The sequence below is a fragment of the Centroberyx affinis genome, unplaced genomic scaffold (genome assembly GCF_046629955.1).
Source record: "Centroberyx affinis isolate AG114_WGS23_722 - 3 ecotype Tasmania unplaced genomic scaffold, CSIRO-AGI_Caff_v1 ptg003299l_1, whole genome shotgun sequence".
Taxonomy (NCBI): domain Eukaryota; kingdom Metazoa; phylum Chordata; class Actinopteri; order Beryciformes; family Berycidae; genus Centroberyx; species Centroberyx affinis.
This window is the reverse complement of record NW_027281309.1, coordinates 154464-178129: the sequence shown is the minus strand read 5'-3', so window position 1 is coordinate 178129 and position 23666 is coordinate 154464. Positions and strand designations below refer to the sequence as shown.

Below are 23666 nucleotides of genomic sequence, written 5' to 3'. Positions count from 1 at the left end.
AAGTTAACATGGAAACTTCACACTCACATATAATAATACTGTCACAGTGCAGAGATGTGTGGTACTGTAACACTCACTGCTCTGTCCGCCGGCCATTCATAAAGTCACCAGCCACTGTCACTATTTCACCAGCCAAATAGAATAAATAAATAAATAGAATATAAAAGGAGCTCTGAGCCTTGTTACTTTCCAAAGTGGCTGTTGGAGTAATATTAACAACAAGCTGGATTTATACACCTCCCTAAAAGCAGAGTTTACAAAAAATAAATACAAGTTGTAAGAAAGGAGATAAATGTTAGGAAATAGATTCAAACAAAAAAGCAGTTAAAAATTAAAAACATAAGAAAACAAGAGGCGGGCAAAAAACATTACGTGAAAGTAAGTCTATAAAAATGTATGTATGTATCTGCTTTTTGATAATGAAAGTATTACTATGTGAACCGTTTCAAAAATGCAAAGTTTCCAGTTTGTAATGAAAAAAATTATGATTGCTCAATATTTTCAAACACAACTTGATTTTTAAATGAGTTTTACTCTCATACAGCTGCACTCTGTCAGAGCAGGTGTCACATGTTTAACACAGTGGATGTGTGTGTGTGTGTGTGTGTGTGTGTGTATTTTGGAATGAACCTCTTCATGTTCAGGAGCTGCCGACAGAGCCGCGGGACTGTCTGACGGTCCACATCTCCCTGGATGGGATGGCGCTCAGCAGGATCCTGTGTCACCACCAGCACGCCTCCATGGACCACTCCGCCTTAGCACAGCAGGTGTGTGTGTGTGTGTGTGTGTATGTGTGAGAGAGAGAGAGAGAGAGAGAGAGAGAGAGATGGTGTGGGTCTGTTTTCTCCAGAACTATAAGTTTAAAGTTTATTTGCTATTTGCATAAAAAAGAGTCAGACTAAAAAGAACAAGGAATGAATAAATAAAAGAACAAAGACACAAGAAACAAGATAAAAGCATGAAAAAACATACCCATACTTACCCAAAACTTACCCATAATTCAGCACTTTCTGCCTTCTTACATAACCAGGACAGGAGTGTTTTGTCCGTTTTTTGTTTGGAGTAATGAGACTGAGAAAAATGTCTTCAAAGTTTTGGGATTGGAAAGGATTGGTAGTACAGAAGTGGATAGTATATAGCATTTCTTGGTATGTTTTAGTATTCTATGTAAATTTACTTGACAATAAAGCTTGACTCCAATGCTAGACATTATTTTGAAGCAGAGCTACATTTTGCTCATGTCAGTGCAACTGCCCAGAGAAAATGAACCCAATATGAGTATTTTAGATATGTAGAAAAGCAGATGAAGACGGTCAGAAGCTGTGTAAGTTTCAGATGAAGCAGCAGCAACATGTGTGTCTCTCTGCAGGAACACATAATGGCGTCTCCTGTGGCCTGCCTGGATGACTGGGACATCGACACTGAGGTAAGAGAGAGGAGCGTCCTTTAATTGAAATCCTATAGATTCGTCTGCTTCCTGTTCCTCTCTCTTTTTTTAAACACTGCATCTCTGTATACGGGATTTCAACAACATGCTACACGCACATCGATGCGGAAGTATAAGAAAAACGTAAATGTAAGCACCGCCACATTGTTTACATTTGCGCTTTACACGTTACGTTTACGTTACCTTTGACTATAAAATGCTCTGAGTGCTGCTGCTGTTGCTTTTGTCTGCAGGGTCTGAAGAGCCCAGAGGAGCCAGTGCTCGGGCCCTTCACCTACCCAGAGCTGCCACAGGAGGGACAGCAGTTCCAGGTCAGAGTCAAACACCTCTGGACCCCCAACGAGGTAAACACTCACCACAGAGAAAACCTGCTGATTTACAGTCTAGAGCAGTGATTCTCAACCTTTTTCATATCAAGGACCCCTAATTTAGTCCACATTAGAGCCACGGACCCCCATCTGATGAGATTTTGTCTCTCAGACCCAAATCTGAGAATATTTTTATTGTCAGATATGATTTTGTCCAGAATACCATGACTATCTGTATTGTAAGCAGAGAGATAACAGAGAAAATATGATCAAAACAGTCTCTTTGTTCTACATTCTCTAATTGTGTTAACTTCTTGTAAATGAAATAATGGTGAAGTTTAACAATTCTTATACAACAGTTAGTTCCGGTCGAGCAATTTGATTGGACAAGAGGCATTCCATGAGTGCTGATATACAGTATAACAGCACTGGGACACTTTACTGTATGTATCACTCTGCTTCACAGGAGTTCTAATGTAACCTTGATCAGGCTGCGTTCACACATAGCGTTTTCTGTGTGGAGAAAGCTCTGCCTGGAGCTTCTTGTGAGGAGAAATAAAAAGCGGATTACGACAACGTCATCTGACGTTAGCTGAGTAGCTGCTAGCTAACCAGCTGGTTAGCACTTCTAGCAGACAATACACAGTGTTGTGCAACAAACAAATGCTTACCAGATATTTCCAATACACGTCCACACAAAACACTAACTTCATTCGCACCTAGTAGCGACAGCGCAAATATGGATATATTTGACCTTAATTATGAACGGTCGGCCGAGGCGGAAGTTTGGGAAGAAAGTAAGCTGAAATCGTCTGTGCTAACCTCAAAGTAGCTAGCTTAGCTAGCTTGCAGTCAGGAAACAGTTTACCTGTTGCTTGGCAACACTTGGTAGTGAATCCTGAGGGAACTGTTTTTGTTGGCAGAGACAAATAACAGACAAAAATCATCTGTTGTCACAAATTACCATTACTTGATGAATAGCTTTGTTTATAAAACTGTTGTATAAAAGCAATATCACACTCGAAGTTGTGCTGTTGTACTGTATATCAGATCACAGCTGTGATTCGGTCGTAGGCACAAGGCCACTGATATACAATACAGCAGCACTCCCTCTCGTGTGATATTGCTTAAATAAACTTGCTGTGGACCCCCTGGAACCCCCTCAAGGACCCCTGGTAGTCCCTGGACCCCAAGCTGAGAACCACTGGTCTATAGGCTTTGCTAACTAGCTAACCATAGAGATACCATTGTCTAAAATGAGATGACCTTAATCCCTGAGAGGAAATGGGGTGATTGCAGCAGTAAAGGATAGAGGTGTAAAAGACACTTAAGGATGTAAACAAAAAGGTAATAAAGGATATAAATAATTAAAAAGATATTAAAGAAGTTGTGTTTTGCTGATGCTAATAAAAAGTGTCTTCTGACTAAACAGGATTCTCCTCATGATTACTGACAGATTTACAGATGTTTGTAGTTTACAATTGACAGTCCAGTGCAAAGAGCATATAATGTATGTAGAATATGCATTGTTTATTGTTTAATATTTGTTATTACGATCCCCATGGGCTGTTCATGATTACATTACATTATGTCATTTAGTAAGACGCTTGTGTCCAAAGCGACTTACAATAAGTGAATTTTGTCAACAGTAGTGAAACCAACTGTGCATCACAGTCTTCGTCAGCTAGGCCTGTTAATAGGAATAAGTAGCATTCGAAAAAAAAAAAAAAAATTCTGGAAGAAGATAGGTTAGTTCAAGAGGGGGTCCAGGTGTGTGATGCATCAGCTACTCTTCCTGGGCTCCACACAAAACATGAAAACAGACATAAAACTTACCATTTGCTTACATTTCACTTCACTGTTTCAGTGCAGTAGGTTTTGTTTACATTGCTTAGACTTGGTATTATTTTATAACAAGTTTGTGCGTTCCACAGAGAAAGGAGAGAGCGGACAAAAGACAAATTCAAATATCACAATCGACAAATGATTGGCTATTTACATTATCAGACTTAATTACAGGTACTAAGAATTAGCACCATGTAAACATTTATTAAGCTATACTCGTGTATACTAAACTCTTGATTCAGGTATCAGAGGTGTCAGTAAAGTACTAGTGCTTTTCTCGAGTGGAGACCCACATCTGTGTGTGTGTGTGTGTGTGTGTGTGTGTGTGTGTGTGTGGCAGCTGTTCCTGTGGCCTGTGGAGGGGCCTGCTGATGTGAAGGTGGATGCAGAGAGTCTGGTCGAGGCTCTGGCCAGAATCAACCAGGATGTGGACAGTCTGCCGCGGCTCACCAGCTTCCCTCCTGGTAAACCAAGCATACAGGATCCTTTACATTACTTCACTTAAGACGTTTAAGAAAAAGTCAAATGTCTTGTGATTGATATGATAAATTAGTTTTTAAGTCATTGAAACACATTACAGTACTGTTTTTAAAGTTTTGTTTGTAAAAACCATCAAGATAATGTTGTATATCGAGATAATTTTGGTCAAGAAAATCATACTATGAAATTTTCATATAGGCACAGGCCTATAGCCAGCTAGATATTTAAAGCTTGATGTTAAGCCCCAGTATCTGTGCCTGGTCTGCCTGTCTGTCCAGGCGCTCCCTGCCTGGCAGAGTACAGCGATGGGAAATACTACCGGGCCAAGCTGATGAACTTCATCAGCACCGACCCCGTCATGATGCTGGTCAAACACGTCGACTTCGGCTCCGACGACACGCTGCCCACCAGCAAGTAGGAAGCTCACACACACACACACACACACACACACACACACACACACACACACACACATACACAATGGAGAGTTGTCTCGTGGAAAGCGAAAATCCATTGGTTGAAGAAGTTGAGAAGTAAAAGAATTGTTAACAAATGTATGCAAACTGACACTCATGCAGACTTGGAAATTTGTTTAAAATTTGAGATTTAAGTTCTGTAATGTCCAGTGAGAGAGAGAGTGAGACAGACAGACACACACACACACACACACACACACACACACACACGGATGGAAAGGGAAAATCCATTGATTGATTTTGTTGAGATGTAAGAGAACTACTATGAGATGAAGAATGGAGAAGTGGTTGTTGAAAAAAGATTATTCTATCGATATTGCTGGTATTTGTGGACTATTTGTTTGTATATTTTTTGTATTTGTTAATTCTAGTGAATATACAGTAGGTAAAAATGGTGATAAATATTTTTTAAAAAGCGAAATATGGGGACTGGCTGTCAGGCTGCGCAGGATGCCGGCGGAGCTGCTGCGGTTCCCGGTGCAGGCGCTGAAGGTTCGGGTCGCCGGCTTCAAGGCTCCCAGCGTGGGCCTGGAGAGAGACGTGCTGCCCTACAGCCCCAGGTGGAGCACCAAGGCTGCACTGGACATGATCGACCTGCTGCACGCACGCATCACCGCCTCGGTCGTGGTGCGGACACACACACACACACACACACACACACACACACACTGTTTAACAGCACTAACGGAAACATCTTAGCTACACCTGTTGAATGATTAATTTAAAGCTGCAATATCAGACCCTATAACCAACCCTGAAACTAATGAGTTATGTGGAGATTTCACTGATACATAACAATATAAACCAATCCCCCCAGCAGCAGCCGTGTTGCAGCTTTCTCCTCTTTTCTAAAGCTTGTTGTCAAATTTGGCTCCTGAACGAAGCTCCTCCCGCTCCATTCAGTAGCTTTTCATTGTTTTAAAACTAGCTTGTCTCCTCCCTCGCTGTTTGAAAGCGGCACTCACCCCCTCCCATCCCTGTAAAAATTCTCGTAATGGTGGAATCAATGAAGCGAGCGAGTAAACTTGTTAAACTAGTAAACTTGTTAAACTAGTAAACTTGTTAAAACAGTAAACTTGTTAAACTAGTAAACTTATTAAAACAGTAAACTTGTTAAACTAGTAAACTTGTTAAAATTGTAAACTTATTAAAACAGTAAACTTGTTAAGATAGTAAACTTGTTAAACTAGTAAACTTATTAAAACAGTAAACTCGTTGAATTAAACTTGTTAAACTAGTAAACTTGTTAAACTAAATTTGTTAAACTAGTAAACTTGTTAAACTAGTAAACTTATTAAAACAGTAAACTTGTTAAACTAGTAAACTTGTTAAAATTGTAAACTTATTAAAACAGTAAACTTGTTAAGCTAGTAAACTTGTTAAACTAGTAAACTTATTAAAACAGTAAACTTGTTAAATTAAACTTGTTAAACTAGTAAACTTGTTAAACTAAATTTGTTAAACTAGTAAACTTGTTAAACTAGTAAACTTGTTAAACTAAATTTGTTAAACTAGTAAACTTGTTAAACTAGTAAACTTGCTACCTGCCTCCTCACTTGTCATTGTGGGACATGTGACCTTCAGCAGGAGAAAGATCTGTCAAAGTGAGACTGGTAACCGGTGACACTTCTCAGCTGGTACGGTTAGCTTAGCTATTAGAATTTATCCTTCATAGGCCTCTGTAGTGCAGTGGCTTTGCTGTGTGTCATTTACAAATGTGTTGTGGTTTCTGTTGCCCTCTAGTGGTCGAGAGATTTTGCTCATTGCAGCTTAAATTGTCCCCGTCTCTGCAGTCCAGGCAGCCGGAGCTGACGGTGCTGCTGCACAACGAGAAAGGAGAGCTGGTCCATCTTCCTCTGGTGAGAAGCGGCCTGGCCGACCTCGACCTCGACCTCGACCTCGACCTCGACTGACACGCCACACGCTACAGGTGTTCTACGTTATTTTAAATGTGTATGTTTTACGCTTAAAAAAAAACAAAAACAGCAGTCACTTTAAGTTCAGTTATCGGAGACAGAGGCTACGGCTACACACTCTTGAGATCAGATTTTATGAGCTCACATCATCGCTGTATGTTCACACTTTGTCACTTGAAAGTGTCTGTTATGTGACGTGCGTCTCCTGTGGCTGTTTATCTGAATCTGTCTGCCTTACTTCATCTGCCTCTCCATCTCTCTGGCTGGATTGCGTCCATATTATGTAGAATTCACATCATTTTCATATCTGGTTTCGAAGATCTGATCAGTGTGAGCAAAATCAGAGTTTTGTGTAGCCGTAGCCAGATCGACCGTGTTGACTTCACGTCAGGTTGTGCTGCTTCACTGCTGTTTTCACTTTGTGACACTGCAGAAAATTTGCAGTCTTTTATTTTGAACAAAAAACACTATTCCTGTAAAGCGATGTTTGGTTTTAAGTATGGCTGTTGCTGCGAGGCTCGTTGACTCTGAGCACTTTAGTTTCTACTCATTTTTCAAAATCTCAAAGCAGTTTGTCTGTATGAAGGGTGCAGATTAAAGCCTTCCACTGTTCTTTAACCCTCTTGTAGCATTTCCTTTGTCATAACTACCACTAATTCAGTTTTCTTTCCTAAGTTAGCTCATCCCTATCAAACAGGCTTCACCTCATGAGCAACTCAAAGATAGAATAAATCCATTTTTCATGTTGTTAATAAAACGACCAGCAGGAGGAGCTCTGCTGCTGAATCACACTGAAACAAGCCTGACCGACTCAAACAGCAGAACAATTACAGGGAGAATTATTTCATGTCCAAATCAATAAAAAGAGATAAAATTTATTTTACAAAAAATATACAGTCAGTCAGCTAAGAAAATAAATATGTATTTAAACATTTGTACAAATTAAAATCACTACACAACAAACAAGAAAATCCACACACACAAACATACAACAAACTCATGCACACCACATACAACCTGAAGCAGTGCTGCACAGGTGACACTTCATGGTTTCACAAAAACATCTCATAACTATCAACTGTTTACTCCATTGCTCCAAGTCATAGAGGAAATATTACAAGTCGATTTTTCAACCTGTGTTAGTGCTAAAATATCCTTGCCAACCAGATGTGAATGGGGGCTGATGGGCTGTGAGAGACAGCAGCTGGATCCACAGGCTGAGTCTTAAATTATCATTAAAAAACATCTTTGTGCGTGAATATCATTTCAGTTTAACCGATGGAACCAAAGAAAAGGTTTCATTTTTTGCATCACAAAAACATTAGGATTTTGTTTACAATGCTGTTAAAAACAGCTGGGGGAGCTTTAAGACAGAATTGGTGTTACTTGATTTAAATGGTATATCCAATTTAGGACCAAAACTCAGACAGAACATTAACAAAAATAAATAAATCAGAAATATAAATTAGATTTAAAATCCAGTTTCAGAAGCTCGCTGTGTTTGCGTCGCCTCTGGTGTGGGCAGCAGGTGAGGTAGTGAGTGAGGAGTCCTGGGAGTATCACAAAAACACCTAGGATGTTTTTTTTCAAATGTTCCTGGTTTGGAGTGTTTGAACTGTGCGTTAGGACCAAACGATTCAGACTCTACAGCCGGTTGTCTGCGATAACGTTTCCGTCTTTGTCTTTGACGCGGAGCCGTCCGGTGGGGTAGCGGGTCTCCTGTCTGCCGTCGGTGTAGACCGTCTTCACCGTCCCGTCCGGATACTCCCTCCTCTTGTAGTCGGCGGTGTGGATCTCCTTCTGGCCCGTGTTGAACTGGATCTCCTTGCTGCCGTCCCTGAGAGGAAACACACATCCGGCCTCAGTTAGCGTTCGGTGAAGCTGCACTAGGTGATTTTATCAGCCCAGATCATGAGTGTCCCATCCCCACTAACTGAGATACTGTACACTCGTTCCGTTTACCCAAATTAAATTTTACTGTCAGGTTTGGACACTGACCAAACCAAAGATGGTTGTACTCTAAATGCAGAAACAATGAGAGAAGCTGAATCTATGGAGTTTCACACTTACAGGTTGACCTGTATGATCTGTGGAGTTTCAGACTTACAGGTTGACCTGTATGATCTGTGGAGTTTCACACTTACAGGTTGACCTGTATGATCTGTGGAGTTTCACACTTACAGGTTGACCTGTATGATCTGTGGAGTTTCACACTTACAGGTTGACCTGTATGATCTGTGGAGTTTCACACTTACAGGTTGACCTGTATGATCTGTGGAGTTTCACACTTACAGGTTGACCTGTATGATCTGTGGAGTTTCACACTTACAGGTTGACCTGTATGATCTGTGGAGTTTCAGACTTACAGGTTGACCTGTATGATCTGTGGAGTTTCACACTTACAGGTTGACCTGTATGATGGTCCCGTCTGTCAGCACGCTCTCCTCCCGGCCGTCGGGGAACAGGTTCTTCACCGTCTGGTCCGGGAATGTGATCTCCTTACGGCCGTCCGGGAAATGCTTTTCTGGAAATGAAATAGAAGACGACGGTAAACAACTGCTGCTGCAAATCACTGGTGGCAGTATGTGAAGTACTGGTATACAAAACAGTCTGGGGCAGGAAATTGACTTTTTGTCCAAAATTCATTGGCTACTTTCACTATTTTTTTGTTTAACTTCCTTTTCCGCGTTATCTTTATGGAACCAGCTAGCATACACATCTACAGGAATTTACTTTTTGTGTACCAGCCACAGTGATTCATCATCTCCAAAATGCATAGTCTATTTTCACTGTTTGACCATTTAATTTGATTTTTAGAATAGAAAAGAACATTCAAACAATAGCTGGTTACCTAAATTTACCAGCCAGCTAGACTGTTAGTACAGGATCTCCAAAGTAAGTCGTAGAGTCAAATCGAAATTTAGTCACTTTTCAGTGTTTTTGAATAGATTTTTAGAATAGAGAAGAACCTCCAAACAGCAGTTAGCTGCCAGTAGAAACCTAGCAGCCGCAGCCCAAATGTACCAGCTTGTGGCTGGTGGTTCATTTCCCAGGCTGAGTACAAACCAAAAGTGTGTGTGGTGAAGTTAATGGTCATCAGTCTCACCAGTCTGGTTGTTGGGGAAGTGCAGCACCTCCATGCCGTCTGGGTAGGTGGTGTGTGTCGTCTGGGCGTCCGCATAGTAGTAGATCTGGAGGACAGGAGCAGAGCCGTGAAGACAGAGTTCAAATGACACAGATACAGACTGACATATTGCTACAGTAGAAAATCTTAATGGGAAATTATACCAAAAGTGACTTTTAGCTTGTTATTCCACAGAAGTCGACATTTTCCTACAGTTTAAAAGTTAATTTCAGCAGAATTCCCTTTTCACTGAATATTAGGAGACTGCCAACTGTCCATAATCCTCCAACAAAAAGATGAGAGAATCCACTTTTTGTGCCTGCAGCACATTAACCTCACAGCCACGATCTTGTTTTTTGTCTTTGCCAGAGCGTTTCCTACCTTCCCTACTGTTCCAGTGAAAAAAGGAAAAACATTTAAAGAGTTTATTTCCAAAATGCTATAAATTCACTCTGGGGGAAAAAATCCATCGTTCAACCTCCTTAAAATATAGAAAATCTTGTCTAAATAAGTGTTATCTTGTCCACCAAGACTTGCTTTCCTTTACACAGTACCATAATTAGTTTTAATTTTGTGCCATCAGTCACTTTGCAAGGGCAGATTTTACTTTCTTCCCCAAATGGAAAAGATTTCATTTCGTAACTAAACTCTTTTCTCTTTTTTTTTAATTTAATGACAGCTATTGATTTTGTGAGTGCGGGCAGCAGCCTTATGGATAGAGAAACGAGAAGTCAATGAGAGTCTCTCCCCAAGGCATTTAAAGTCCAAAAAAGAGTTGCTGAATATCCAGGAGAAGGCTGTGGTGGTATAGCTGTGTAAATGTGCTGCTGTCAAATAACAGACGTGCTCAGCAAATCTTCCCTGGGTAAATTAATATTCCAAAACCGTCTCACCACTCTCTGGTCGGCCATGACCTGCTTGGTGTCTCCGTTGAAGAAAGTGACTTTAGCCGTCAGTCCGTCTGCTGAAAGCTCCTTCCTCGTCCCGTTGGGGAAGACGACGAGGCGGCCGCCGCCCGCCAGAACCTTCTCTGTCTGGAGGAACAGAAACAGAGTCATCATCAGGTCTCATGTAAGTTAAACAATCCCACTGTGAAACGACTTCTTCGTCTTCAACACCAACTGACATCTAGTCCAAGTCCACTTGATGTCTAGCCTGGTATCCAGCCCCTGTGGATCACAGTTTTCAGCACTCTTTGAATTTGCATGGCGATTCATAAGGTCCTTCTTATTCCTTATGAATCACCATGTAAATTCAAAGAGTGCTGAAAACTGCGATTCATAGGGGCTGGATACCAGGCTACTTGATGTCAGTATTGTTGTCTGTTAGGTAGATTTAGTTGTATAAATAGATTTATGTCTGTGGTTGTAGTGGGTACTGGGGGACAAACTATGAATAAATTCTCAAACTTTGTATATACCTATTTGTTGATGTTTGGTGATAATATTCGCTAGTATAAAAAGAGCATAAATCTAGCTAATTTAATTTGGGTTACCATTGGAGCAGGAGGAATTGATTTGCCTCGAACCTTATTGGCCACAGTTTTAAAACGTTGCTGTCTGAGACAATATTTTAGTTTTCCATTTACGCTATACTAGTTAAGTTGTACCTTGAGTCTCCATGGTGCAACTCGTTTCAACATAAAATTTAGTGTCAACTTTACATCCTGACTTACAATCCAACACACATTCAGCTGGTGCAACAGGCTGCTGGTGAAGAAAAATCAGCTAAAACACAGGATCCAAAGTTTTGCAGATTTCAACACAGAAATCTCAAAATGTTGTACTGATAAATTCTACCTGATGGTTCCCACTGAGCTTTTAGGATTTATCATAAGATACTTGAATGTTTTGCTACAAAAACATCTCCATATGTTTCCTCCTCACCTTCCCATCAGGATGTGTGATCACCTCTTGGTTCAACTCTGGCTCTTTGGCCTCACTGTACTCTGGATCACTTTGGAAAGAAGCTCTTTTCTGTAAAAATATATAAACAACAAATGAGTCGACATGGATCCCACACTATACTTTCAAACATGTCAGAGCTGTGTGTGTGTGTGTGTGTGTGTGTGTGCAGCCACAATGTATGCCATGCATCTCTTATAGCTAAAGCAAGCTGAATGTATATATCTGTAAAGTGATATGATCTATTAATAAACCCCATTTGATCTATTATTCATTTTCTGTGCTGTATCTTATTGCAGTTTGCTGCTGCAGAACCCCCTCCCTACAGGGATCAGTGTAGCAGTGTAGTTTCATGTGACTGTGGTTCTTACCGGTGGAGTGTTGTGTGTGTGCTCCTGGCTGCTGCCAGGCGCTGACGCTCGCCTCTCCTCCATCCTCCTGCCAGGGACTGAAGAGGATGAGGAGGAGGAGGAAGAGCCTGGACCTGCCGGCTTCCTCAGGCTGCTCTTCATCCCTGCTGGGAATCAACAGGAGACACTCAGCTGCCTGACAGTAAACCAGGAGTGTGATCTTGGTTCGGTTTTTGTTTGGTGAAGACTGTAGTGGAGATCAACTAAGGCTCAAATTACAATACTGATCTTTTTTTTTTTTTTTAGCTTTTTTGTAAAGCATTTTTTTTTTTGTAAAGCAAGTGCTATATAAATAAAGTTGTATTATTTTGCCAGATATTGTGATCACAATTCTAAATCAATATTTCAGTCTTGATTTTGGGAAGAATATTACTTTACCTCACTTTTTGCCCCCTGCATCAACATCTATCCTCAATTTGCATCCCAAGACAAAAAGGTTTACTATTCGCTGCTTTAAACGTCCCAAAGTTGCCTAACAATCAGCCCCATCATGTCTGTGAAGGTTTTGCTGGTTCACTGTACCTGCAGCAGCCAGACAGTTGTCCCTCTGGCTCCCTCTGGTGGCTGCAGCTGTGCAGCTCTGTGGAGGACTGCTGCTGCTGCTGCTGCTGGAGTCCAGAGGAGACTGAAAACACAAAGACAGACACACTGGAGATATCAAACTGATACAAACATGACAGAAAATGTGGCAAAAAGATATCAAGAAATAATCAGGGCTCCTGCACCAGTCTGGAAGAGTTTGGGAATTGCCAAAGAAAAGTACACTGATAAAAAATAATCACGCTGTTGTTCTGATACATACATGATGTTGCAATTTACATGCCTGTAAACTCAGTCACTTTACACCTGAAGATTATTCTTCAGTACACATCATGTTGAACACCCTGATTTAACATCTGCAAATCCAGCCAAGAAATTAAGGTCTGGAAGAAAGTATGGAATACTTAAATGGAAAATTTACAGGAATACTGAATAATAGAGAAATGCTATCCTAACCCAAGACAGACAGATATTTCAGAGAACAGATTCAAGTCCATTGCACAGAACGGACTTACAGCAAATTTAACCCCTTTGGTGGCAGACGGCCCGCTGCTCTCAAACATTTTGGGCCCTTCCTTCTTCTCTTTGTCTTTCTCTGCGTCTGCATGGTTTTTCTTCCAGGAGCTGAGGCGGAGTGTTTCCAGGGTGCGAACCTGAAGATTAAAAGGATATGACATATTAAAACACAAACTGAGAAGAGGCTGAGAATACAACAGTCATGCAGATAGACAGTCATGATGAGTAAGAAGGCAGAAAAGTAAAAGATGATCAAAATTAAAAATACAAATTGAAAGAGGAGAAGGCCAAAAACAGTCTGAAAAAGTATAAAACAGCAATTCAATCAAAATAGTTTGAAGAAAATAAGGGTTAAACATAAGAAAAGTTAAACGTAAGGAAAAGCAGTAGTGGAATAAAAACTTTACAAAAAGCAAAAATAGGGCTGCACAATTAATTATGTACAATTGTACATATATCATTTTAGTTCAGAGAATTAAGATGAAACTTTAATGGTCCCCATGGGGAAATTGTATGATGCGGCTGTCAATAGTGATAGCATACAGCAAAGAAAAACAGAATAGAAATAAGAATAGAGCGCATGGGGGGGGGAATAGAAACACAGAACCCAGAAAAAAAAGAATGAATGAATGTAGTCAAATCTGCGAGTAAAATAACTGTTCCTCAAATAATAAATCATGATAAATAATCATGATTACAGTAGAAGATTAACACTTTAGCCATAATTGTGCAGCCCTAATATTTAACGGTTTCATGTGAATCTTCTCAGGTGACACACAGTGTCACTGTGATTTCTAAGGGGTCAAAGGTCAGGAGTGCACCTCGTCCCGCAGGCTGGTGTTCTCCTGGCTGAGGGAGTCCATCTGCTGCCGCAGGCGGCTGTGGGTGGAGGACCAGCGAGTCTCTCTCCTCCTCAACTCCTCCTGCAGGGAGCCCAGCTGCTGCTTCAGAGCCTGAGGAGGGGGAGGAGGAGGGATTAAAGGGGAATGCCACCATGCCATGTCTGCTCCATAGACAATGAATGACTTTGTGAATCCTTAAAGGGGACGGTCACCCATGTTAGTTATCTTCTTTAGTGTCACTCTATGTTCATCATCCACCAAGATTTTGAGCATTCCTAACATTCAGTAACTGTAATAAAATGGAGCTTTAAACATCTGAAACAGTTCAAAGAGCTGCTGGGTGTTCCCTCTGGCCTTTGGTCGAGCAAGCCTTACTCTACATTGGAGAGAGAGAGCAGCCAAACTTGACAAACTCAGTCTAGTTGGAACTCAAACATTTGGCACATTATTTATTTTATATTTAAAATAATATTCCTGTCTTGGGGCACAGGAATACTGTGAATTCTTAACATGGGTGACATTCCCCTTTAACTATGACACAATGGTGGTATAGGACTAGTTGTGCGTGTTTGTGTGTGTGTGTGTGTGTGTGTGAGAGTCTCACCTGGATCTCCTCTCGTTCCTTCTTGTCCGGCATGGATCTGGCGGCCGAGGCGTGCTTCTCGAACACCTTACGCTCCTTCTGAAGCTTCCTGCTCTCCTCCTTCTTGTACTCCTCAAACCTGGACAGCTGCTCCACCTTCATCTGCTCAAACTCCACACGCTCCCTCCTGCAACAGAACATCCAGGGATGAGATCAGGACCACACACACACACACACACACACAGACCAAAAATACAGACGAGAAGCAATCCTGTAGTCATCTTTAGAACTTAATCAAAGCTGCATTTCATTTCACTGTATTTACCTGGGTAGCAAGAGTAACAGTAGTGTAGGAACGATACCATCCTCTGTATAAATCAAGTCTCAATCACATACTTATCCTATCTATATTCAGCAATATGTTACGTAACACGGAAGTAGAGACAGACAACTTCTCAAATGGAACAAACCCTTTATCAAACGGGGGTCTGTGCTCCAAAACGGAACATTATCTATCTAGGGATCCTTGAAAAAGTTTGGGGACCCCTGGTTTCAATATGTCTTTGTAACTTAACATATTGCAACAAGTCAGTTTCCATTTAGAGAAGAAAGACTGAACATTTTAACAAAAGCACTCATGATTTGCACCTCGGTTGATTGACTGGAAAAAACTAAGTGAACAAAGTGGAGCAACAGCTGGTGACTGACAAGATATTATTTAGCCGGTGTGATGAATTATTACACCAACCGGTTACCAAACTATCAGCTATAGAGGGATTGGTCCTGAATGTGCGCTGAGGGCGCCTCTGGAGGCCAAAGGCCTTCTGTCTCCTTTTGTTCTCACTTTGCCTGAAAAGCCTGAAAGATAGTTTGTTCGCCTTCCTACTCTTCCTGCCAACTACATATTTTTATACCTTTTTACCTTCTTAGTACTGTTACATTTTAGTACATTTTAGAACATTTCCACTCTATTTCACACTAGTTTCTGCTGCACTGATGCTCTCTTACACATGCAGCTCTTCTGCTTATTTCACTCTTCTCCATTTCAACATGTCTTTTAAATATTTTCATACCTTTTTATTTCTTAGTATTATTACATTTCTAACATTATTACTTTCATTATTACTTTCGTCACTTTCTTACTTTGTTTTTTTTCTACTGAATATATACCTACTTTTCATCCTCCTTGTACCCCTCCCCTCTTACAAAATAGCCTTCCTACTCTTATTATAGTATTCAAACTCTTCCACCTTCCAGCTGTTACACATAAGCCTTCCGTACATTTCTAACATTATTACTTATCACTTTGACACTCATTACAGCTCCTTCACAGAAGTGTTTTAAACTGCCACATTTCTCACAGTTTTAACATTACATACACATATTATACTTTGCTTCAGCCGTTTCAGTTTGAACAGACGATCCACAGTCATGTTCAAAAACACGCACACACACACACAGCTGCTGTTACGTACACATCCACACACACACACACACACACACACAGGAGAGTGAGACAGCAACTGAAGAACAGGGAGAGTCAAGCAGATGAGAGAGTCAACAAGTGGAGACAGACAGAAATATGTGACATAGATACAGCCATAGGATAAGAAAGAGGGAAAGAGGAGAGTGACAGACCGGTCACAGACAGCCAACAGAAAGGATGAGCTGTACCCACACTAAACTGCACCAGTGCCACAGTTTGCACTCTCAGCAATCACACGCATTTTCTCCAGAAAATGCACCTTTCTAGTTTCTCTTGAGCCAACAGATGCCAGAACCTGGAATCGAACTGGACCGCATGATTCTGATCTTGTTTTTCCATCACCTTAACAAACTGGCTAGTGGCTGGAGTATTCACAAAACCAGCCTACTGTCACCATAATGAACACGTTAGAAGAAAGAGGATGGACGACCTATTACTGTCTAGAAAGATAAAGAGCCAGTTCAAATGATTTTGACCTTTATCACCACTGTAAGGAATCTGAATATCCAAAATCATGCAGCAACAGGTAAAATTGTTACCATAGAGTAAAGCAAAATATGAAAAACGGACTGTGCTACCTGAGGTTCTCCTGGTTCTTCTCGTTCTCCTGTCTCAGTTTGGCCAGAGCAGCGTTCTCCTTCTTGAAGCGCTCGATCTCAATCTCCAGCTCTACCAGTCTCTCCCTCAGCTGTCTGGACTGGACCTGCTGGCCTGGACACACACACACACACACACACACACACACACACACACACACACACACACACAGAGAAAAGTGAAAATCATTCCTACTGATCACGCTCGAGACAGATGAGCAGTGCTGATCTGTGACCAGTTTTATCTCTTCACAATGTCTAAAGTTTGCTATTTTTTTGACCTAATCAGTCAGCCCAGATCTGTATTCTTTAGTGTAATCCTGTCAAGTTTTTAAGACGCGTACCATGTAAACGTGACGTTCTAGGTTTGAATCTGTCCCAGCACCATTGTCGCATGTCATCCCCCTCTCTGTCCCAGTCTTTCCTGTCTCTCTCAACTTTAAAACAGTCTAATAAATACAAAGATGCCAAATAAATAATAGAAAAAAAAATATATATATAAATATGGCCCCAGGACTCAAAAAGCCTCTAACCCTACGATCAAAAACAAAAAAACAAAATCCTCCACAACTAAGTGCAGACTGCTGTCCATGTTTGATCTGAGCCAATTTGACGTTGATGCACCCGCTTCCTCCATATCTCATTAATATTCAAATAAGCCCCTCCCACTGACGCTTCCCGCCCTAACTTTCTGTTTCATTCGGAGATGTGTCAACACACGGAAGCAAATCACGCTCTCCATGACACTTCCCGGGTCTTTAAAGAGCTACAAGTGTTGTTCGTCTCACCTGGTGCCTCTTCTGCCTTTCTGGGCTCAGGAGCAGCAGCAGGAGGAAGAGGTGCGTTCTGGGCCTTCGGCTTCAGCGAGGGGAACAACCTCGCCATGAGCTGGGAGGCGGGAAGAGGGGACTCCGGCTCCTGATTGGCCAAACTTACGGCCACGCCCTTATCCAGCTCCACGCCTTTGCTCACCGCCACCTTCCTCATCAAAGCCCTTTCCGGCGGAGAGAATCCCGTCGCCTTGGAAACCGGGCTGGCTCCTCCGCTGTCATTGGGCGGGCCGCCGGCAGCGTCCTCCGGGTCGTTCCACGTGTCGTCGTCATCAAACACCAGTCTGCCCCGCTGCTGGTCTCTGTCCTCCATCAGGGTGGAGTCGTCGGGGTCGCTGAGGACGCCGTCGCTCCCCTCGCCGTCCCGTCCCGTCCCATCGGAGCCCGTCTCCCTGCAGCTGTCCTGGTCCTGGTATGACCGCTTGTCATACGGCGGGTTCGATGGCGCGGGGAAGCACACGGCGCCGGGAAACACCGGCGGTTCGACCACCGCTTCCTGGTCTCCGAAGTCAGAGCCGCAGCAGGATGAAACGTCCGAGGTCTCGTGCTTCCCTTCGCTCCCGTCCTCCTCTTCCTCCTCCTCGACCTCATCGTCTTCATCACTAACTGTGTCCTTAAGCGTCTCGTCCCTCACCTTCGCCACCAGTGCTTCAGAGTCTGAGGAGTTGCTTTTACACGTCGCACCGCCGCTGCTGCTGCTGCTACTCCCACTTCTGCCACTGCTGTTGCACCTGTGAAGTGCAGCGGGAGGAGACGATTTGGGGGACTTGATGGGGGTGGAGGAGAGCCGGCGCTGGTGGAGCCCCTTGGCGGCCTGGAGCTGCCGGTGCTGCCGGTCCATCTGAAGAACCTGCGAGTCGAGAGCAGAGCGCAGACTTTAAACATCATACAAGCAACCGCTGGCTTCACAGTCAACAGGTCGAATAAAATAAGAAGATAAAGGGGAAAACAAAACTCACACAATCGAGGCTGTGATCAAGACATTCGAAATTAGAAAGCAGTGCCTGGATGCATCAATTATTAAAACCTTTAAAAAGTACACCCCATCCTGGTCAAAGTTGCATAAAACTTATTTTTTGCAATCCTCATCTTGCAACTAAGGGAACATACTTTTTTGTTGCAAAATGTGGTTTACAATTGTAAGAACTGCATAATGAATGGTTGCTGTGGTAACTAGGGCCTGGTGGCTCAGGGGCATACCACATAAACGCGACATCCTGGTTTTGAATCCGGCCCTGGACCTTTGTCACGTGTCATCCCCCACTCTCTCCTAATCTTTCTTGTCTATGTGTACTGTAAAACCCTGGGCTAAGTTAACCATTTGACAAGCTTTATTCAACCCTCTTCAACAAACCACCACGGTACAGATAATGTAACGCTTAAATAGGGCTGGGCGATATGGTTGAAATCAATATCACGATAATCATAAGGATTTTTCTCGATATCAATATATATATATCACGATATGGTTCATGTCTGCAAAATCACGTTAAATAATCAAATTAATGTTCATCTCATTGAACTGAATGGTAATGTTAGGTGTGATGTCAAACAAAACAGAAATATTCAAATAATATTCCTACCATACCTCATTTTATGAGAGTTTTTAAGTAAAATTTGCTTGTCATCATCAATTTAGACAGCAGAAATGTGTGTCACGATATTAAAATATCTTCATATCATCACAATATGATTCCACTGAAAGACGATGAACGATAATATTGAATTATTGCCCAGCCCTACACTTAAACAAGACTTTCAAGATATTTTATGCAACCAGGCACAGAAAAATAAAGTCAAAGTTTTTCAGTGAAACATCAAGCTCCACTTGGAATGAACAAAAAAGAAAGAAAGCTAGTGGAGTAAATTGAGTAAATTACCTTCACGACGAAGGAGGAGGTGGAGGAGAAGGAAAGCTCCTCGGCCGCTTGCTCCAGCAGCTCGAACTCTCCCAGCTCCATGTTCTCCATCTGCCGGTCGCCGTCCCAGCGCTGCAGCTTCTCCTGGAACGACAACTCGAAGGAATACTCTGGAGCTTCTCCTCCTCCTCCTTCCTCTACCTCTTCTGACCCCGTTCTACCTTCTGCTGAATTCAGTCTTCTTTTCTCTCTGGCGGTGTCGTTCTCGGCCTTGCCCGGCACCGCCGACACGCCCACCTGTTTGGTCACGGCGTTTGGCGGAGCGGCGCGAGGCCCGGCTTTCCTCTCAGTCTGAGCCGACTGACCCGCCTTCCTGCTGCTCTGCTCCTGATGCCGTTTGGTTTGTACAGTTTGAACAGACTCTACTCCTGTGTTCTGTCTTTGGTGGCTACCCAGGACCTTTGCCCGCGCTGCCTTGCCGTCGGCTCTGATGTCCTGAGGCGGTGAACAGCGGTCTCTCGGACGGTTTTCCTTGTTGAGTATGGCGGTTTTACGCTGGACGGGAAGCCGCTGGCTGCTGTTCACGCTGCTTTTCTGGAAGGCCGCAGGCTCCGAGTTGCTGCGGGTCATGACCCGGGCCTGGGGCTGTGGTTTGGGATCCTTCTTCACCTCCTTTATCGGTAAAGAGGCTTTGCGATTGTTGGTGAATCTAGAAAGGCCCTCGCCTCTCTTCAAAAAGGCCCTCTTGGGAGGGGCTCTCAACCCTGCATCTCCATCTTGGTTCTGTTGGGGTGAAGTGACACAAAATAGATTCTGAATAACAAAATCACCATTAATACAAGTAATTTTAACAAAACTTTACCTATCCGTATGTGTGAGTGTGTGTGCATGTGAAAGACAGTGAGCGTGCCTGTATGAATGTGCATACTAGTTACAGTGATCTCATACTGGATTGGTTAAGCAAACTACGTCTCCTCTTGAAGATATTAAGGGATAGCGATTCTCAAGCTATATACTCATTATGATTCAACCTGTTGATGATCTTCAGGTGGCATCATTTTTCTTCCAAAATGTGTAATGTTTTGTGATGAAACCCTCAGTGTGACCTCTGACCTGGGCAGCCTTCACCCTCTGCTCCTCCAGCCTCAGCTGCTCCTCCAGCAGCTCCTCAAACGTCTGCTTCTGACCGCTGATACCAGGCTTGATGGGCCTGGAGACACACACACACACACACATACACGAACACACACACACACAGCAAACACATGCATACGGACAAGTTTGACACAACACACCCATACACAAGTGTACATAAACACATATACATGCTGTATCTTTAATCTTCAATGTATTGTACTTGTATTTATTAGCTATTATATTCTATACTGTAATTATCATAGTGAATGTATTTACCTGTCCAGTGAGACTTTATCTTTGTCTCTACTGTGGTCTTCAGTCGTAGCGAAACCATTATGCGGTACTAATGTGGTGTCAAGCTCCTGATAGCGGCTCTGCTCCTGCTCGTCTTCTCTGGAGCTCCACGTGTCTGCAGGAAGGAAAAAGACTTACAGCTTCATTTTTATTTTTTGTTTTTGGGGGGGGGGGGGGGGGGGGGCTGCCGGTGGCTATGGTGCATCCCACAATTGAACAAACAAACACATCAAAAATGAAATAAAAAAATAAAATTAATAGAAGAGTTGTGCTTGTTCTGTTCTTTAAATGCAAATACAAGAAGAAGAAGAAGCAGCTGTCTCACCCTCTGTCTGGTCTCCCACCTCCTCCTGGTCTCGACCTCTCTGTATCTGCCCCCGCCTCCCAGCCTGTGGGGACCTGGGCTCTTGTCGGGGGCCATAGGCGGAGCCCTGAGGGACTCCATGGCTGTTTGTGGTGGGGCTGTGTAGGCTCTCTCGGTGAGGAGAGGCCCCCTGGAGTGTGTCCTCCCCCCACTCTGCCCCTGATCCCTCTGTGTAATCTGTAAGATGCATTACATTCTGCTCAGTGTTTATGGATAGAGACGTATACAGGAAGAAGCTGGGGTAAATGGGAACAAAACAGAAAAAAACAAAAAACATACTAGCAGGGCAAATGCTTACCTCCGCTCATAGATTCCCATCCAAACCACACATTTTCAGATCACCAGTGAACCAAATCAAACTATCAAATTTGAAATCACACAGGGTTTATTTTGCCTTCTCACCTCCTCCGCAGTGCTGGGACCCGTTCATCATTCCCAGCAGCCTCTGCTGCTCCTCCTGGAGGTGAAGGAGCTCCTCCAGCTGATGGGCTTTTAGCTGCTCCTGCATGTGCTGCTGCCACTGCCTCAACTAAGCACACACACACACACAAATCTTACATTTCAGTCTATTACGATTTACTTTACATTTAGCCAACACTCTTATCCAGAGTGTCTTACAGTAAGTGAGCAGGTGAGCAGGTAGGGGCTTCAGAGGGTTGAACCTCTATCCTGCCACCGAATCCACCCCAATGTTTGCCATAATGCAAATTGCCTGGTTGCTGTGCACCACAAGGTCAGACAGGCCCACCACAAATACACACCTGATAAAGTAACATATTACAAGTGCTAATTGCCTCGCATGCAAACACTTCTTTCAACTACGTGAGTCCTGCCCTGCCCCGCCATAAATAACCTGTGGGGAAGAAACTAATAGCAGGGAGAGGGGGAGAGAGTGTGTGGGAGTGGGAGGGTATTAGGAGAACACAAAGCAATGATGTAATCGACCCTGAAATCCCAACAAAATGCCTGAGGAAATAAATCACATTCAGTAAAGCTGTACTTGAGTATCAGAAAAGTATTCACTGATTCAGCCCCAGTCTTCTCACATCACAGCATCCGTGTCGTTGTTTTAATTATGGCACTCTACTTGCAGCTCATAAACTAGGGACAAAAAAGCGCATTGTGTCGCAGGCCTGTTTCCGGTAGGTTTGTCATAAGAGCCTTAGTATGTTTTAAAGAGCCTGTAAAGCTGTACTCGAGTATCCCAAAATAAGGTATTCACTGCTACAACTACTAGACTCTTCTTGCCACCCATAACCCTCCTTAGTTTGTTACACTAGGGACAAAAAAAAGATGAATATGTTGTGTGCCTGTTTCTGGTATGTTCTACATTATAAAAGCACTAAAACGCAGGGGTGACACTTGATTTTGAAAAGCAAAACAATGGGTCCCAGGCTGAAAAAGGTGAAGATCACCTGTCCTTACCTGTTCCAGCTTCATCATCAGGGGAGCATCCTGGGATGTGCTTGCCACCTCCTCTAAAGAGTCCAGTTCTCCAGCTGAATTAGTCGGTGGAGCAGAGTACAGACCGTTCACCGGCCTGTGAGACATACTCCTCTCTCCTCCAGGCGGCCCAGACAGGCCATCCACACTGAGGCAGCTGCTGTTGGTGGAGGCGGGCAGGGGGGCGAAGTCGGAGGTGAAGGAGTCGTCCGGGTCCCGGGGCGGGGAGCCAAGAGCCGACATGTGCCGCAGAGACCCAGCCAAGTCCGGGGAGGGGTTGAGGATCACCCCGGCTCTGGAGCTGCTTGGCATCCACCGGGCGAGGAAGTCAGCCTGGGAGTACTGCAGCCCGTCTGGGGATGACATGACCTGTCGTCTCCGGCAGGCTCTCTGTGTAATCCAGGATTAGGACGACAGATTAAGGTGACAGGTTAAGAGGCAGACACCATTAATACACTTTCGAAGCATTTATAGATGATGTCCACATTTAGGAAAACTATCTTTAGTAGCTGGTTTACGCGGATGTAACGTTAGTTAATTAGCAATATCACACGATGTCATAGGTGAAGTGTCGGTTTAAAGGAGTGTTTGTTGTTGTTAGCAACAGCAAACTAAGTTATAGCCTTGCTAACTAAGTTATAACGTTAGCTGTTCATGAAAATGACACGGTTGACCCAGTGCCTGAACTACAACATACATGCCATGTAGGCTATCTCCCAATTTAAATGATCTTGAAAACGTTCTTATTAATATTGGAGCAACTTATTTTAAAAGGCTCCTTTGAGGTTGCCTGCCTGGTTGGACTGTATACAGTAGGCTAAATTAGTTGTGTAACAAAGGTTTTTACATTACGTTAGCCGGTATAGTGAGTTAGAGAAAGACACACTAACAATAAACAATGTCGAAATGCAGCAGTTACCTGTGATAGAGACGACGAAATTATTTACTCGAGTTAAATATAGTTTTAAACTTTAAAGATAGACGACAGATAGGCGTTTCGAAGCCTGCCGCCATATCAAAACAAAGCCCGCGAGAGGAGAAAACGACTACAAACGAGCTGTTGCATTATGGGCAATGTATTTTACATTATGATTTTTACAACTCCAATTTCGCTAATCTGATCTTTTTTCATTTTACTTTTGATCTTCACTCTGTGTAAAATACTACGTGATTTACCGTATGTGGTATTTGCACGTTTTACAACGATTAACAGTAACTTTATGATCGAAAAATATAACTGTTTTCAAATCACTTCCGGTTTAACTA

At 42.9% G+C, this 23666-nt stretch overlaps 2 protein-coding genes across 2 annotated transcripts in view; one reads left to right on the top strand and one right to left on the bottom strand.

Moving 5' to 3' along the window:
* The window catches only part of rnf17 (ring finger protein 17), a 33530-nt gene extending 27061 nt beyond the window's left edge, over positions 1 to 6469 (top strand). The window contains exons 31-37 of the mRNA XM_071538572.1: positions 645 to 767; positions 1370 to 1426; positions 1681 to 1791; positions 3941 to 4064; positions 4359 to 4494; positions 4997 to 5183; positions 6350 to 6469. Coding sequence (XP_071394673.1) covers positions 645 to 767; positions 1370 to 1426; positions 1681 to 1791; positions 3941 to 4064; positions 4359 to 4494; positions 4997 to 5183; positions 6350 to 6469 — 858 coding nt within the window. The remainder of the gene's footprint in view (positions 1 to 644; positions 768 to 1369; positions 1427 to 1680; positions 1792 to 3940; positions 4065 to 4358; positions 4495 to 4996; positions 5184 to 6349) is intronic.
* Positions 6470 to 7376: 907 nt separating this feature from the next.
* Positions 7377 to 23415, bottom strand: cpap (centrosome assembly and centriole elongation protein). Its single transcript, XM_071538571.1, has 20 exons — positions 23320 to 23415; positions 22383 to 22790; positions 21360 to 21486; positions 20919 to 21134; positions 20576 to 20708; positions 20276 to 20372; positions 19184 to 19945; positions 17947 to 18153; positions 17262 to 17889; positions 16456 to 16588; positions 14413 to 14578; positions 13788 to 13919; positions 12966 to 13103; positions 12433 to 12535; positions 11872 to 12017; positions 11483 to 11572; positions 10490 to 10630; positions 9579 to 9663; positions 8876 to 8996; positions 7377 to 8309 (listed from the first exon to the last, which is right to left on the bottom strand). The coding sequence occupies exons 2-20, from the start codon at positions 22764 to 22766 to the stop codon at positions 8117 to 8119; spliced, it is 4002 nt and encodes a 1333-aa protein (XP_071394672.1). The 5' UTR covers positions 22767 to 22790; positions 23320 to 23415; the 3' UTR covers positions 7377 to 8116.
* Between the last annotated feature and the right edge of the window lie 251 nt (positions 23416 to 23666).